At 48.9% G+C, this 17340-nt stretch overlaps 1 protein-coding gene across 1 annotated transcript; it reads right to left on the reverse strand.

The window, feature by feature from the left end:
- Positions 1 to 369: 369 nt before the first annotated feature.
- On the reverse strand, positions 370 to 16303 carry DDX6 (DEAD-box helicase 6). The gene is made up of 14 exons (XM_086476838.1): positions 16208 to 16303; positions 13523 to 13986; positions 11941 to 12004; positions 11380 to 11484; positions 9977 to 10106; positions 9358 to 9504; positions 9028 to 9122; positions 8185 to 8307; positions 7549 to 7677; positions 7103 to 7219; positions 5491 to 5554; positions 4477 to 4578; positions 3504 to 3691; positions 370 to 2176 (listed from the first exon to the last, which is right to left on the reverse strand). Exons 2-13 carry the CDS (start codon positions 13720 to 13722, stop codon positions 3516 to 3518), a joined length of 1452 nt encoding a protein of 483 aa, XP_086332964.1. The 5' UTR covers positions 13723 to 13986; positions 16208 to 16303; the 3' UTR covers positions 370 to 2176; positions 3504 to 3515.
- Positions 16304 to 17340: the final 1037 nt, after the last annotated feature.

A 17340-nucleotide genomic window follows, 5' to 3' on the forward strand; every position in this document is an offset into this window, starting at 1 on the left:
GTGTGGCTCACAGAGTGTCTGTGACCGAGCTCTTGAGTTTGTACTCTAGTGCAGCATTTGCTACAATTACGGAGTCACTGCTGACAAAAGGAAAAAAAAAAAACAAACCCACCCCAAACGCAAAAAAGCCTTTCCATCTTGTAAAGCCGTTGTCAGGAGGCACCTGGCTTCTACTTAGGATCCTCAAGGAAGCGGAGGGGTAAGTCCGCCTTGTAGTTCCGAACGATTTTCCTCCAATTTAAAAAAAGAAAAAGAGGCAAAACAGGGAGAAATTAAGACAATTAATTCCCGCCTCAAAGGTAAGCAAGCGCGGTGTGAGTGCAGCATCTGTATACGCAAGAAACGACTGAGCCAAAGGGACTGCGTTCATCCAGGTGCCTCCTGACAGCGTTGGTGAACAGGCTAAAAGGGAATTTAAAAAGAGTACGGTTTTTGATTTGTCTCACTCCTTTTGCCTGCAGATCAGGCCAAACATCAAGCATGTTGGGAGGGGCACAATTGAAAGCAACACTACTCGACCAGGAAGCGCTTCTCGGCAAAATACGATGCAAAGTGACAGACAGCAACTCATGCCAAAACGGAGGAGACGGCCAGCAGCTTTCTGCAGCTCCTGACTTTAACGGGGGTTTGCCCTCACCTGCTCACGAGTCTGCACAGAGGCCGCTCGGGGCAGAAAACGCACAACGCTGCAGGAAGCACACCAATCCCACAAAGCTCCGGAACTGTCAGTCCATGCACGTAAAGTGGTTTTCTACGGTTCCTCTTGAACCCGAACCTGCGCCTTATGCATGCGCCGCTCAGCAACACCGACACCGCCGGATTTCCCTCACGCCACGGTGGAGCACAGGTCACGGCCCCCTTCAGAGCTTGTCGAGTTCCTGAAGTTTCTACGGGGGAAGTCGAAGAGCGCCTCCCGACAGGCTGAGCTACAGCTTTTGAGGCCCCGCAGCCCCGCAAGTGATCTCTCCCACAGGAGCGGCACCGGACGGTGTTGCTAGCACCAGAGCAAACCCACCCTGACAAGGGACGCTTGTAGAGGCCTGCTCTTCACGGAGGTCAGAGCACTTCTCATCGGTTAGTGTTGCAGAAAACTGAGCCCCTCTCATCGTTAGCTGCTCCCATAATCAGTCTAATCCCTTTAACCCCAGCAACCTTCATCACAAAAGAAAAAGTTATATATGAACCCAAACAGAAAAGAAAAAAAAAAAAAATCATATTTACAAAGTTTGTACAATATACACATCTGATTTTCTATGGGACACACTGCACCAGAGGAAAGAGGGCCATGGCTCTGAAACAAGTCTACATATCAAGTGCTGTAACTACTAATGGAGACTCTTATGGAAACCAGTCTTTAGTGTTCTGCTAGAGCATAGGGCTTTTCTTATGGCTCCTGCAAAGGACGACAGGCTACTCTTTCCTTCTGGAGCTATGATGCTGCACCTAATCAGCCCAGATTTTACGTTGGTTTCATTTTAAATACAGGTATTTACAGTGTGGGTGAACTGCAGATGCATATCAACTCCTCCAATTTAAAAAAAAAAAAAAAATTGACAAAAAAAGTAGTATTACCAATACGTTTCACCTCCCAGCCCTGGGCTTGAGTACTCGGGGAGGAGGAGAAGGGGGAAGAGAGGGGAACTTTGACCTGAAACCAAAAACGGCTGTCGATTCCTTGGGCTGTGTCGGAAAGGTGATATTCTGAATGGTCTCATAGCATAAGGCACTTTGCACGAATAAGTAACAAGCTCTTTAGCTTAAAAACAGAGGAGTAACCAGGGAGAAGTTGAAATGCACTCAGTCGATGGTTGAAGAATGTGAAATAGCAGACAAGCTCGTGTTCATCAAGGCTCTTCTCTTTTCAGGGTTTCTCTTCTTCCCTTGCTGCCCCTCCCGCCCAAAGAAAAAAAAAAATTTAAAACCAGCAGTTAGTGCAACTAATGTTCAATCAGCACACAGTGCAAACAAGTGGAAAAACAAAAAGACATTCCTCCTTTTATCTTCTTTCTTCCTTGCTGCCGAATTTAAAAAGAAAAAAAGGCCGAGCTCTTTAGTCTTCATAGTTCCAAAATGAAAAGACGAAGAAAAACCCACAAAGAGAAGGGTATCCCCAAAGAAACGATGTGTCACAGATCTGGATCAAAGGGCTTCACCTTCTGGCGTGTGTAATCAAAGCCTAAAAAAACACAAACCAAAAAAAACAACCGCTACACCCACAGTTAAATCGATTCTACGCAAAACCAGAACCTAAGTAATGAATCACGCGGACCACGCAGCAGCTCTGCAACAGCAAAGGCCACTCCGAACAGCTCAACTGCAGCCGCCCAGAAGGAGGCGCTGCCAACTCCCTACCGCACGCTTACGGAGCAAGACGGCCTGCTGGTTTCCTGCCCTTTCGGAAGCGGCAAACAGTTCTCGGGCAAGGGCACAGCACTCCCCTTAAGGAAGCCACCAAGAGCCTTTTCCGAGTTCACCACCAGCGGTGTTCTTATTTGTTTGCACAACACGGAGAAAGCTCCGCCAGCAAAGCAGAGGCCGCGAGTCAGCTTGGCCTAACTGGCTAGGGCCACCCCTGAACAACTGCCAAGAGGGGGGACCGGTTCATCTTGACGCTATCTAAGGGTCTGCTTCTGTGGCCGCTTTTTTTTTGTCACCCGAGAAGAATCTCAGCAGCTTTGCTGGGATTCTTTCTAATTCACCATCTCCAAGAAGCCCATGAAAAGAACGCTTTCCAACCCAAACCGTACAGTGTCTGATCTTGCACGATACAGCTTCTTAACTAAAAGCAGATCAAACATCGTCCTGTAGCTATTTTGCCTGACTGCAATCCAGGGCGACTTTTCTTCTTATAAAAGGACGCGACTCAGCAGGCAACGCTCAGAGAGGCCACACTTTGGAGCCTCCGACAGTGAAACATTCTCTTTCAAAGCTCTGGGGAGCAGACGACCTCGAGCGGCAGTAACCAGGAACTACAGTTTTGCTGCCTACTTTGTTTCCTTGCAAGAGTTCTGCGAGCCAAAGGATGCAGAAGATGCCGCACCTTTAGCTTGACCCTGTTCCTTCTAATTGGCGAGGCGCTTATGGGTCCTCTGTCCTCAAAGCTATCCCCTTTCTCTCCTCTCCTTTTTGAGGACCACCTTCCTTTCTGCCCCCGAACAATTTCTCATTTCAGCTAGGCAATACAGAAAGAATTCCTTAGGCTACTAGTAGCCACCCTGGCCTCTCCGAACACCACTCTCCGCTCCCCCGTTTCCCCCACTTTTGGTCTCCTTAGCACACGGTCAGCATTTCAATTAAAACCACGAAAAATTACTCATCCTCCCCTCCCAGCCTCAGCACATCCACAGAATTCCTTGCACGGAGAGTCTATTTATTTCAAACCCTTGTTTTCACATTGAGAGCCTCTTCAGCACACCAGTTTCCCTCTTGCCCTGCTGCGGTAACATTCACTTCTCAGCTCTTCTTTCCCCCCGCACAACCCCTCTAGGCAGGAAGGCACTTACAGACGCACATGTTTACTGTTTCTCGTCTTCTACAGGTTCACTGTGGTATTCTGCCACGTACAGGCTCTTGTCAATGTTGCTCGGTATGGGTTTAATTTCAGTTCCCAACTGCTCCTCAATGCTTTTCAGGTTGAATCGATCATCATAGGTGATCAAGTTGATGGCCAGGCCAAGGTGACCAAAGCGACCTTGACACAAAGTAGGGGGGAGGGGGGGAAAAAAAAAAAGAAAGAAGAGTCTGACCTGAGTAACAGGAGGTTAATGGAAAAAGTCTGCAGACCGTGGAGTTAACAACATCGCTCTCTGATGACAGAAAGCAAATCCAGACCCCACCACAGGTCTGTGCAACCTTCACATTGGTTTTTGGTATGGAGTTTCATATGGCTATAGCAATAAGAAATCCCAGGAGGTTCAAAATGCTCTGACCAAACCCCCTCATTAACTATCAATGAAAAGTCTTCCACTACTGCATTACACACATCCAGCCCCGCTTCAGTAACAGAGTTCTTGAAAAAGCCCAAACTACGAAGTTCAAGTACACAAGTTCCTTTGTTCACTGCCTTTCTTAAGCGTGTATTTTGCTGATGTCTAGACATTAGAAACGTATCTTGGAACACACCAGAAAGACCCCATGCTTAAGACATGCGGAGGCTAAGATTTCAGTGTAGCATTTTCCCAAACTGCAAACAGGAACATCGGTAAGACTCCTGAGATGACAGCAAAATATGCCCTTCCCCCCCCCCCCCCCCCCTTCTTGTTAGACTGTTCAGGCCACTTTCAGAAGAACAGCTCTTTATTGAGGTGTTTGTGAGGATAAGCATCTGAGATGACACCCAAAAATAAATTTCTCAGAAAAATCAAAGCTACCTAAAGTAATTCTCAGATACATTAATAAAAACCAGAAGCCAACTCAAGCCTACGAAGCCTCACGGACATCAGCAAAGTTGTACCTAAAAGATGTTTTCCCTCTCACCTGATCTGCCAATGCGATGGAGATAAGTCTCTGCCAGCTTTGGGAAATCAAAGTTTATCACCACATTCACAGCTTGGATATCAATACCTCGGGTAAACAGATCTGAAAGACAATCCAGGTGATGAAGAAAGTTCATTTCAATGAGCGCAAATGCTGCCAGCATTCAGGGTGGAAAGGTTAACGGTGCTTAACACTGGTGTGCACTAGTTTCCAGGTAGAAGCTTCCCTTGCGTCCAAGCCAGTTTAGGTACAACCCTGTGACGGCCTCTTCTTGCTCTTTATCTGTTATAAGCCCGAGTGATACGAGAAGAATGACCAAAACACCAGATCTGCACACCTGCGCCGAAAAAGCGATTAGCCCGGAGCTAGTTTTTTCCACGTTAGACTAGCTCTGAGCAGGTCGTCTTATCCAAGCATCTCCTCACACGTGACTCTGCGTGGCCAACGTCACAACAGACTCGAGATCTGTACTACATTCCACAAGCTCAACTACTTTTAACGCCGCTTCTAGTGATTTTTGTTAAGATGACCCAGACCCACGTAGCGATCAGCAGACACCGACACGGTACTGCCCAGACAGGTTGTACAATAGAGAACTCTGGACATACGCAGGCCAATCAAAACTATCAAAATATTCAGAGAAGATGAGCTATAAACATGTAAAGCATCGGCAAAACTTACTCGGGTGATCCTAGCCACAGCTCTACCCGTCGTTCGTAAAGCTTCCGGCCCAACCACTCGGAAAGCACCACCGCGTGCAAATACAGAGAAAACGCCACCACAGCAAGACGACCCCTTAGCGAGTCGCACCTTCCCGGTTTGTCACAGAAGACAAAAATCCACGTGCCTGAGGGAGGGCTGCACCCTGCTACACACACACTTGACAAAGAGGTCTGACCAAAACATATTGTTTTCTTTTATTACAAATCAAAGCGATCTATGCTACCTGGACTAACGGCTAATTGGCTTTCTAACATAACCCTTAGAAACAAAGAAACGTTTAGGAACTCTTACCAGTGCAAACAAGATTGCGGCATAAGCCATTTCGGAAATCGTGGAACACACGATTGCGGTGCTCCTGGAAACACAGAAACAAAACAAAACAAACAGAACAGATGTGACTTTCAGGTATATTCAAGTTACAAACACTGAATTTCCACCACATTAATTCCCCCCACCTCATCTTAGAGAGCAGCAGAGTCAAACAAAGCTGCTAGTCCGTATTTTTTAGCACTTCTTACTTTCTGAAGAATATATGGGTATATATACGGCCTCTTACCAGAGGGGTCCTTGGTACCACTTTTAGACAAAGACAGATATCTGCCTGGGTTTTAAAGCCTCCTACAGTTGCATTACAGCCATCCCATAACACAAGTATGTTAAGGTACAACTACATGAAATGCACATCAAGGAAGCTAAACCGGTATTTTCACTACCATCTTCCCCCAGCCAAATTCAATGTACATTTTAGTCACTCTCCTAAACTCCGAAGTCAGCAGTCACTCTGTTTTCCAGCATGGAGTACTTTTCACCACCAGTTCAGAATCAGGGGTGGAATGAGCCAATCAGCTGTGAAGACTCCCACAAACGAGTCACTTTGGGCCACGCAAAGATGAAGTAAAAATCACTGTTAAGGGCTGAAATGAACAGCGGGAACGAACGAGTTGAAACGAACGAGTTGAAGGTTTCCGCACAAACATACCTGCATTTTGCTCCAAGACCATCTACTCACTGATCGAAAGCATACAAAACTCAAGACTCAAGGAACCCACTCGCATCTCTCTCTATTCTCAACACTGACACCACTTCTATTTCTGCTTAACTGATTCCTGCTCTGCATAGGGCCCAGCAAACACTGGCGTTACCTGGCATTTTCACGAACAGCACGCTCGATTTCCTCTAAAGCTTTTGTTCGAATTTATCCTGGCTCACACAGAAAATGAAAGACTATTTTGACGTACTACTGTTTTACATGTGTCACTTCAACCTTCTGACACTTGCTGAAAACAAGGAAGTTACGCAAAGCACAAAGCTCGAGGACACGTGAGCTAACGTACAATTAACAGAAACCTCCGCACCCGCCAAGCTGCACCGGCTTTTTTGATCACCTACACCAAGGCCGCAGGCGCTCGGTCGCCATACGCCAGTTGGGGCTTTCGCCAAGAGGCGGGCTCAAAGCCGCCTCCCCAGCTTCCCCGATTCCCCTGCAGTCGCAGCGCAAGACTTACTCTTTGCAAAGCCGCGCAGGGCACTCGACTGCCGGCTACGGGGGTTTTTGCCATCGGTTTTAAATCAGGCTCATTTTCATCTGCGTCACTTACGCTGTGTGGCTTACCATGGCTCCCCAGGCTGGCAAAAGGCAAGCAGCGGCAATAGGGACGGAGCCTTCTGGCCGCGGTCTGTGCTTACGCTGGACTAAAGTACTCTTAAATACCAACTGACCAGCTACAGGGAACAGTCTGGAAAGAGGGTTGGGGCGGGGGGGATTTGTTTTAATCGATAGCAAAGCAACACCTGCTCCAGTTTTCTAAGAACGTGCAAACTTAAAGCAAGCACGAGACTTAACTCAGCTATGCAGTAAAGCCCGGGACGGTGGGGAATAAACCGCTGTAGGCTTCATACTCACCTGCCGCATTTTAGCATGGATATAGAAGCAGGAATAGCCCAGCTGGGAGATCTTTTTGGCTAGCAATTCAACCCGTTGAGAGGAGTTGCAGAAAATGATCGACTGGTTTATCTGGAGCTGAACACAGAAGTACCAGCTCAGTAAGTGCAACACTTTACTAAGAAATGGTCCAAGACACAAGTCTAAATCCCTCCCAGAAAGAAGGCAAAGCCAATACGGCGCTGCTAATTTGCACGGTACGTATTTTTGTACGAGAGGGGAAAAAATGAACCAAGTTCTGTAACGCAAAGGCACAGGACACGAAGCGTGCATTTTTAGCCTCAGCTAAGCGGCACGTTTTGACAAGGAAACAGCGTCATTAAGCCACCTTTGCCCCCCTCAGTCTTACTGTTTGCTCTGAAAGGATAAAAGCTTCTGCATGTTCTTGACCCGGCCCTACTGCTTACCCTGGAAAACAGCGTATTGAGGCAGTGCACTTTCTGACGCTCAGTTACGTAGGCATAGTACTGGGTAACTCCCTTCAAGGTCAGCTCCTCCATCAGATTAATCTCGTAGGGTTTCTGCAGATGGGAATTCTGAAAAAGAGAGATAAGGCTAAAGCAGGCATACCTACACGCAAAACAACGTAAGCGCTCCCCGCCCTCCGGCACATTCAACTTCCTCCATGGCAAGGATGCACGACCGAGCCACTCACTCTTCAAGCTGTACACAAGACAGACAGGGTGGGTACAATTTCACAAAAAATTAGGTCTAAATCCCAGTCGACGGAGCAGGCCAAACAGGAGCACGCTCTGGAAGCAAATCCGTGCAGGTGGCACGTAACTACCGTACAAAGAGGAAAACGGTACCTCACAGGCAAGAACCCTGTGTACCTAGCCTTCCCGTTAACGCTACTGCGGGTCAAAAACCATTTTCAACCTTCTGTCCTAGATTCAGGCTGACTCAGATTAAACCAGCGAAGTCTGGGTGCACTGGGAAAAAAAACAACCCCAAACGAGAACCAACGGCTACGCAGCACGCACTCACACACTTCGCGGGCAACGTCACCACCATCATACGTATACGAACACATCTGCGCTCACCATGAACTTCTGTACGCTCAGAGGGAAAGTGGCCGAGTAGAGCAAAATCTGTCTGTTTTTAGGTAGCGTGAGAATAATGTCTTCCATTATTTGAACAAAATCTTGAGACAGCAACTTGTCTGCCTGTAACAAGACAAGTAATAAGAGGCAAGTTGAATTAACGGGGCTTGATTTCAGTCTTCTGAACTTCAACGTGGTAGCACCACATCGGGGGGAAAAAAACAAACCCCAAACCAAAACACCGGGAGCATTCTCCCTGCCCGCCCCCCCTTGGAGCGCACAGCACGCTCCAAAAGACGTGCGTTTTAGCTGCTGGAGACAGGGTTTTCCTTCAGCAAAAGGAAGCTTACCCTCTCCTGTTTTTCAGCACTTTGATTTAAACAGAATCCAGTTCAGGAAAAATGAAGGGAATCTAAATTGGAAACAGTTATCACGGTTCCTATCAGAGTCATCCAAGAGCTTTCACACAACTGTTTTCCCAACCTCTCCACGGGACGTTCAGCAATCAGCTTTGTAATACAATTACGCGGTAAGCACAGCTCGCTCATGACAAACTGAAGCCAAATGAAACGCTTTCCTTCATTCCAGCACAGACTGTTCACGCAAAGAAGATAGGAAAGGCAAATCTTCCCAAGTTCTTTTCTTAAAAAAAGACGCGGGTGCAGAAAAATTCTTCTGCCAAAATACCTTCTCAAAAATACCGAGAAACGGATGAGCTATAACCTTACAGTGTCTCTAAGCAAAGTTTGATTTCTCGCTGTGCCCAACGAGAGGACTTGCCGAGACACGTCACCGCTTTAACCTGATGTTAAAATCCCAAGCTGTTTAACACGAGCAACTTGCCTCATCCAATACTATCATCTGGACATGCTCAACTTTTGCTACTCCTTTCTTGATGAGATCGAGAATTCTCCCAGGGGTAGCTATCACCACATGCACTGTAAGGTTAGAAGAGGAAAAAAAAACCGGTTAAGGCGACTCAATGTTTCCAGCATTCGTGACCGTGTTTCATACGAACAGTTTGCGAGAATAACGATAGCAAGCAAACGGCAAACCAGAGACAGCGTAGTCTGTTCTGGAACAGGCAGACAGTAACAACAGGCAGAAATCCCACTGCCACACTGTAAAGGCCACGAACAAACAGCAACTGTAGCGTAGCAAAAGTGCTCCAACCTGTATCATCAAGCCTCATTATGTCATCTCGCAGATTGGTTCCTCCCGTTGTTGCCATCACTTTGGCACCTCCCATGTGTTTGCTGACTTGGATACAGATTTGACTGACCTGCAGGGCTAGTTCACGGGTGGGAACGATCACCATTGCTGCAAGTTAAAAGCGCCAGCGTAAGTTATTGGGGACACTGTAAATACCAGTCCTTAGAGGAGACAGAGACCGCACAAAAGCTACGCTTCCATGCTTTTGGAGTGCCGCTCCGAAAATCCTGAGCGGGACCTAGGAACTGCTTCGGACAAGGCAAATTCCCTGCAGGGGTTCTCCATCCCTTGACGGTCCCTCTGCACAAGCGACCCGGCCAGCGTGCTTATTACTCCAAATCCGCTTCCCAGGGCAAGACGGCAAGTCCAGAAGAGGGCTTCCACTTCGAGCTTTGGAAAGCAACCGAGGGACTTTTAAAATTCCACCTCTCCTCCACCACTCCCCGCTAACTTTCTTTGAAAGTACAAGCAGACAACCTATGCCGCTCCGTTTCACCGACCGGTTTGAGATTCAAGTCTGCAACGCAGCGACCGATACCATTACCTGGCTGCAGCTAAAGTGAGATCCATCCCAACTGACCTTGTATATTGTCCTTCTTTAAGTCTAGCCGTTCAAGTAAAGGAATGAGGTAGGCTCCACTCTTGCCTGTTCCATTTTTCGCTCTAGCCAAGATATCCCTACCAGATAAAGCAATGGGGATGCTCTCCTCCTGAAATGCAATGACAAGACAGTGCATAAGCAGTCACAAGCCATGCCTGCTAAAGAGCCTGGCCAGATTTAACTCTCCTTGCTAACAGTATCACATCAAATCCCATCGTTTCATGAACGGAATATCCTGCAACCCCAAGCATCGCAGACTCACAGCAGGAAGGAGCTAAACCTTATCAGTAAAGCGTTCCCCAAAAAAGCAATAACCCCGCTCCCCACATCCCACTTAAAAGGCCTTATCTTGCCTGGTCATAAGAGAACCAGGGACCGGGTACCACAGGGACGGTAAACCCCAATGGACACACCAGGAAAAAAGCGAACAATTAGGAAAAAAAGTGAAGAGACAGTGACAGTCACTAGCAAACCCCTCCTACGGAAAAAGATACCCACCTATATCTCAACATCAGAACCCCCTCAGCCCGTGTAATTCAAACCTGCACGCTCTTGTGATACACTTCTCCTAAACCCAGCAGGCTTTCCTTGTGAAGCCTCAGCCATTCAAACACAGGCCCCGAGTCCCTTTCACTCCACTGTCTGTTATGGCATCATCTAAAGAACCCTCAGACTTTTGGAAAGGCGGCATGGCTAGAGTCTGTTTTAAAGCAGACAAATTACTGAAAAGCCATTGCTTTCTCATGCCTCAAGGAGATAAAGCGGTAGTGCTGTGTCAACGATAATCCTCCGCAGAGCAATTAAAAGAGAGTTCAACCTCCCCGCCCCCCTGAAGCTTACACACCAACAGTTCTCACCAGAACTAGCCTTAAAAGTAAAGGCAAGATGCAGGGACAGAAAAGTAAACTGGCTAACAAGCTAATCTCTCCCCCGTAACCTCCATTACGCGCCTTCCAGATACTTATGACAAAGACAGCCAAGACCGCGCGATAAAGCCACCGTTATCTTTGTAACGGCTAAAGGTACGCAGCCTACTGTAAACGCCGTTTTCCGGAAAACGTGCACAGAACAGCCCTGTCTCCCGAGGACTACCTATGCGAACGGCAGATTAACACACTAATGCTTCCGGAGTGAAAAGGAAAATCCAAGTTAACTTTCAAAAGCATGAGTCAGTCCCACCTCTGAAGTCACTCACTGCACGACCCGGTGACTTAGTCGGGTGTCAGAAATTCTCACCTTCCCCAAGGGGCCACCAAGTTCTACTGTTCAAAACCCCGTTCTTCCCAAATCGTGACATAAGCATCTGACTTTTAAGCAAATAAGAATTTCAATAAATTCATAAAAACTAAGCACAGCTTGTAAGGTGTCGGTTTGTAAACAACCTGAATAGGAGACGGTTTTTCCCAGCCCATTTCAAAAATTCCCATCAGCAACTCCCGTTTCAGACAGTAATCTTCAAACTCGTTTCCTTTTGTGGAGGTCACGTCCTGAATAACCAAAAAAAAGCACATCCATAAGATTAGCTCATACAACCCGCAGCCGTAGATTGGTCTGACAATGAGAGAACGCCTATGCAGGAAGACCACAAAGGGCATTCCACTTCCACACAGGAGTTCCCACTCGTCTGTGCAATATCATACAGAGCAGAAGGAAACACTGGCTTTTCCATAACCAAATGCAGCACTGTGAACGTACACCGGCATCTTGCGATCTGCCTCCCATGCTGCAGCACTAGTCAAGTCAGAAATCCAGAGGAACCTCCGTTTTTAGACTTTCCGAGAGAAGCAACTCTCTGAAGCCGTTGTAGAACAAATGAATTCTTCAATTAAAATGGCAGGAGCCAAACTGCTTCTCAATCTTTGCTTAGGAACAGTTATTTTGGCACTACAACTTCTCCGGCATCTTTTATTTAATATTTATTCCTATAATTCAATCACCCTTACCGAAGTTTTGATTCTCAGATCCTTTGGAGGGAGTTTTAAAGTCTTCTTCCAGTCATCACCAGGTCTATAGCAAAAATAATAATAATAAAAAAATTAAAATCCAATTTTATTTTGCATTTTTATTTGCTTAGCCACAGATTACATCTTTCTTAGAACACGCAGTATTTTCACCTCCTGAAAGCTAAAAGCACCTACACGTACAAGCTCAAGTCTTCTCCGAGCTAAGCAGGATGCAACGGGCAGGAAACCGTAAACAGAAAAAATCATCAGTCTGCCAAGCACACAGAGAATTTGTGAAATCTTTATCCAGTCATGATTTAAGTCCCATTTTTAGGACACTGAATCAATCCAGTAGAACAGAGGTTTAAAACCAAGCACTGACTTAGTCATATGACAGAAACTGGCTATAATAAATCCACACGAGAATATTTCATCACTTAAAAGAAAAACAAAAAAATCTCTTGCCCAGGGAACATCCATTCTTAATCCATGAGTAATGTGAGAAGATAAAAAACACTTCTGGGGAGAAAACTAAGGAAGCACACGCTCCACTTGTTGATCAAATGTTGCCTTTTGCTCTCAGTGAGATTTAGACACTCATCCTCTCTGAAAATCCATAGCACAGAGGAAAGTAAGTCCTTCTCTTCCCCAATCACAGGATGTCATGAGTGAATTTGGATGAGTTTAACTCATCATTTTCATTAAAGTAACCCTTTAACTCTTTAAAAAAAAAAAAAAAAAGACACAGAGAGAGAGAGAAATGAGTTAGGCAAACTTTTAAGAATCTCAGCATTCCATTACGCACTCTCTGACGGCGGCTGGCATTCCCTTCGCAAATAATTGAGTAACAAAAGAAAAGTGCATGTTGTCCAGGGGGAAGAGGAACCAGGGGGAATAAAAGAAAAGGAACACGTTACCGTCCCATCCAAGTCTTTTACATCTTTCAGAATTTCCATCCAGCACTCTCGCATTTTACTAGCACACTTCCAAAACCGGTCTGATGGTAGGAGGGTATCACAGCGGTACCACATTAACCTCAGCTCAGGCTTTGACGAATTAAAGCCAGAGCGTTACACTGAGGAGAGCGAGCGCCACTACTTAAGACCAATGACAAAAGACAACCGACTTTAAAGAACTTCGCAGCGTGCGAGAGAACTGCAACAAACACCTGAAAAGCACACGCAACTGGACTGAGACTAGGTGGCGTTTCCTCCTCGGCCTTAAGTTTCAGTTCAGTTCCTTTCCGCTCCCCAACTTCCCTCTCACACCACTCGCAATGAGCCAAGAAAACAGGATGCTGCTGCTGCTGCTCAGTGGGCTACCTCTGACAAGCAGCTACACGTTCTGAAAAGCAAAGCGTCAAATTCGATTTTTCACAACCAACGCGCTGCAAAGACCACCGTCAGAGAAAAGCTTGCACCGGGAAACGCAGCTTTCTTTTCACAATGCGCATCACAGGACGCTTCTAACCGCCCGTGTCATAAAACAATAAAAGAAAACTCTTCAAAACGGGAACCTGAGAACACCTTCCCATACGTGACTTTTAAACAGTACTTTCGTGGGAGCCGACACAAACACTTACTTAATCGCGGTGGTCATACTCTGTGCTTGCTGTTGAGTGCCGTTATTGATTGTGTTGGCGTTTTTCAGCTGGTTCATCTGTTGCTGAGTTTGTGTGCCTCCACCTCCTGGGCCCCCGCTGGGTTTTACAGGGCCTCTCAACTGCCCATTCTGACTGGATAGACCCATTATAACAGGGTTCTCTGTTCTGGCCGTGCTCATGTTTTTGTTTTTAAAGATGTCTTTTTAGACTTCAAAACTTTGAAAGTCAGTACAGAAACTGTAATAACAGTTTATTAGACTCTCCAAAACGAAGAGATAAATAAGTCTTGCTCAATATATGAGTCCTTTATTGCAATGCAGGCAAGCACCTGTAAGTCACTCAAAAGTAAAGTAGTAACTTGCTCTGATGCACTGTGGATCAACTTTTTTTTAAAAAAAGCCCTCTAACAAAGTTGAGTTATATCAGAATTCACTTGCTTCAATCTGAAAGAGAAGCAGACAGTAACAATTAGCACGTGGACTTTTGTCTATGTAACTCACATCAGTTTACCTTTGTATCGTAAGAATTGCTTCTTCGCAGGCAGCGTGCAACAGCAGTACATGCTTTTCTGTTTTCTCCGTGATCTTTATCCAGACACACGTCAAACTTTTCTCCCCTTTCTATAAAGTTGCACCCACCACCTTCAGTCGCCAAAGATAATTTTCTAAACAGCTGTACTTTCGGCAGCCTTCCAGTGAGTAGCTGCTTGAAAAATACTATGCACATCCCCCCCTCCACGCCCCGCCCCCCCCCTCCCCTCCCCCCCCCCTCCCCCCCCCCCGTTAAGTAAGCATGAATTATATCGATTGCTTTGTCAGTTCTTGAAATGTCCCCCTGAAATGCTGGGACACAGCAAAGCAGCCCTAAAACACTAAGCAACGTCATGCACAAGTTTGTGACAGGAAGCAAGGCCACAACGCCAAGCGGACACTCCAGCTAGAACTGATGAAACCTGTAAGTTACTCTGATCGCCCTTTTCACTTTGAAAGGGAAACAGACATTTCATTTGCTTTTTACATTTAAAAAAAAAAAAAAAAACAATAAACCAGCCTACCCTCTTCTAACCCAAAAAGTCAGTTCAACCAGCTTACCCAAACTTTTCAATTGGGTATTCCTTTAACACCATTTGGAACAGTGAAACAAACGATATCATCAAGCTGCACTGACAGTAGCTTCCTGTTTTGTTAAGTCTAAGTGACCGAGCCTAAACTGAAGCAGTGAGTAATACACATTTACACTACATATCCAGCTTCCTGCTTATGTGTTCTGCATGACGTTACCTTCCAGCTGTCTGTAACAACTCCTATGGCACTCAAAAGGTAACATTTGGTACATATGACTTAACATTGACACTGTACTTAACAGAAAGGTTGGCAAAACTGTGAAGAGATAACTCAAAGTCTGCATCCGATGTAAAGCGAGCTGAAAAACTCCTTATGACAATATTAGGGAGCCAAGAACGGTTCGGAAGCAACAGAAAGTAGGTTTGCCTGTATGATTTCTCATCACAACGTGTCTCTATCTTGAGAAAATGCAAAGGAAAAGCCAGCAGACTACTGCTTCCTAACTTCAGCATCCACAAAAAATGCACGTTTCCCTAGTGAATAAAAGGCATGTTCGAGAGCATTTCAAAAGGATGGAAAAGGAATTCAGGCTCTTCCCAGACAGCCCCGCTGTTTCCAAGCGTGCCAATTCTAGTTCAGAGCAAAACTCAGAAGTCTGCAGAACTAGGATGTTTTGCTAGCTCTCCTCCTGACTGGAAGCACTGTTTCATGGCATCTTTGAAGCGAGATTTCTCCTACCCGCTAACTTTGTAAAAACCGGCCGAGTCACACAAGTAACCAGGGCCGCCTAAAAGACCCGGATACCAGCGATACCAACGCCGCGAGTTCTCCCGTGTGGCAGGAACCTCCCAGCCCCTTAGCCTCCCTCGTTCGTAACTACCCTTTACGAGGCGAGAGATCAAAGGAGAACGCACAGCTTCACCGAGCCCAACACATCCCCCCGTTCTGGGAAGCGAAGCGCCACCATTTCGCAAACCGGCGGTCCGACGGAAAAAAGGCCCCCCGCACCACCGCTCTCCTCTCCAGGCGCAGACCACGCAGGCAGGCGGTGCGGGCAGCCGCCGCTAGACCCCTTCCCTTCCTCCGCCGGCAGCGGACCCCCGGCGCCTCAGCAGAGCCGGGCCGGGCCGGGCCGAGCCGGCCTCGGCACAAAGCGGCCGCGCAGCTCGCCCGGCCGCAAGAGCCCCCGCGGTGCCCATTGTTTCCGGCGAGCCCAGGCCGCACTGCGGCGTTGCCCCCGCCGCGGCGAGAGCGGCGCGGCCCTCGGCCCCTGCGGCGGGGCCGGCGCCGCCCGCGAAAGGTAGCTGCGCCACACCGGCACCTCCCGCCCGCGAACAATGGAGCGGCCCCCGCCCGCCGCCTCGCCGCTCGGCCCGGCGGCGAGCGCCGCCGCGGCCCCGCCCCGCGCGCCGGCCCCGCGGCCCAGCCGCTCCCGGCGCGGCCGGCCGCCCCCGCCCGCTCGTGGGCCCTCGGTGCGGGCAGGCCCCGCTCAGGCCCCGCCGCTCCCGCCGCAGGCCGGGCGGCTCGGCCGGGCGGCAGCGGCCCCCTTGCCCCGCTCCCGCGGCCCCGCGCCCGCCCCGCCGCCCTGGCCCGTCCTCACCGCCACCAGCCGCGCTCCCCTCTCGCCCAGGTATAAAATCCTCTCGCTCCCCCTTGGTGCCTTGTTATGGCGACTCGACGCTCCAAGATGGCGGCTTCCTCCTTCCTCCCGTGCGCCCTCCCCCTCCCGGCAGAGCAGGCCGGCCCCGCCCCTCACGCAGGCACGCACGCAGCACGCACGCCCGGCGAGCGCCACGCCCGGCCCCGCGTGGGATACCCCGCCCTACGTGACCGCGCAGCGTCACTGGGGACGGGGACACACGGAACGGACACACTTCCGGGCCGTGGGCTGTCACCGTGGGGGCCGGGGCCGGTGCTGGGAGCCCGGGGGCGGACAGCGGGGGCGGAGCGGGGAGACGCGGGCCCCGCGCTCGCCGCGGAGCGTTTGGGCCGCCGCTGGCGGCGGGTGGAAGCTCGCGAGCAGCTCGGTGCTCGCAGTAAGGCCCCGCAGACACCCCTCCTGCCCGAGAAGGGCCTGGCAACATAGCGCGACCTCGTTACGTAGTCGTTAAAGCACATCTGACACAAGCATGAGCACAGCAGGCTGACCCGCGGCACGTAGAGGCCAGAACCGCCTGTCGCGACAGGCTGGAAAGGGCCGTTTCCTGTTCAGAGAGCTGTTACTCGGACACGGAGTTTGACGAGCCGCGGCACCACGCGAACGTAATCGAAAACACTAGCCTGAAAAAGCTGGGAATTCCAAACCTGTTCTGCAGACAAATTTTTGTTCAAATTTTTTTCCAAAACAGGCACAAAAAGACAGGGCAACCTCTTCGTTTCCCCTCACGCTGCCGTTTCCGCTGAGCTTCCCACACCTACAGCCGTCTGCAGGACGTTGCTTACCCCAGCCTTCCGCAGACAATTGCACGCCGGGGCCGCACCTGCCCTTGGCACCACGAGGGCTCTGCGGGTCGCGACACCGTGCCGTCCCCTCCTCGGCCTGCAGCAGTCATCTCCACCAGGCCTGGTGACCCTTCCGCTGCAATCATTCCACATATTCCTGCTCGATTCTCCTGGGAAACAGCATCAGCACAGCCTTGTCCTTCACTTCCTTCATTCACCCCCAGACTACCTGCTGCCCTGCTGTGGGGCTGCTGCCGTGTCCTGAACTGCCGTCCCCTGGGGCAGAGAGGT

The sequence above is a fragment of the Leptosomus discolor genome, chromosome 22 (genome assembly GCF_034619465.1).
Source record: "Leptosomus discolor isolate bLepDis1 chromosome 22, bLepDis1.hap2, whole genome shotgun sequence".
Classification (NCBI taxonomy): Eukaryota; Metazoa; Chordata; class Aves; order Leptosomiformes; family Leptosomidae; genus Leptosomus; species Leptosomus discolor.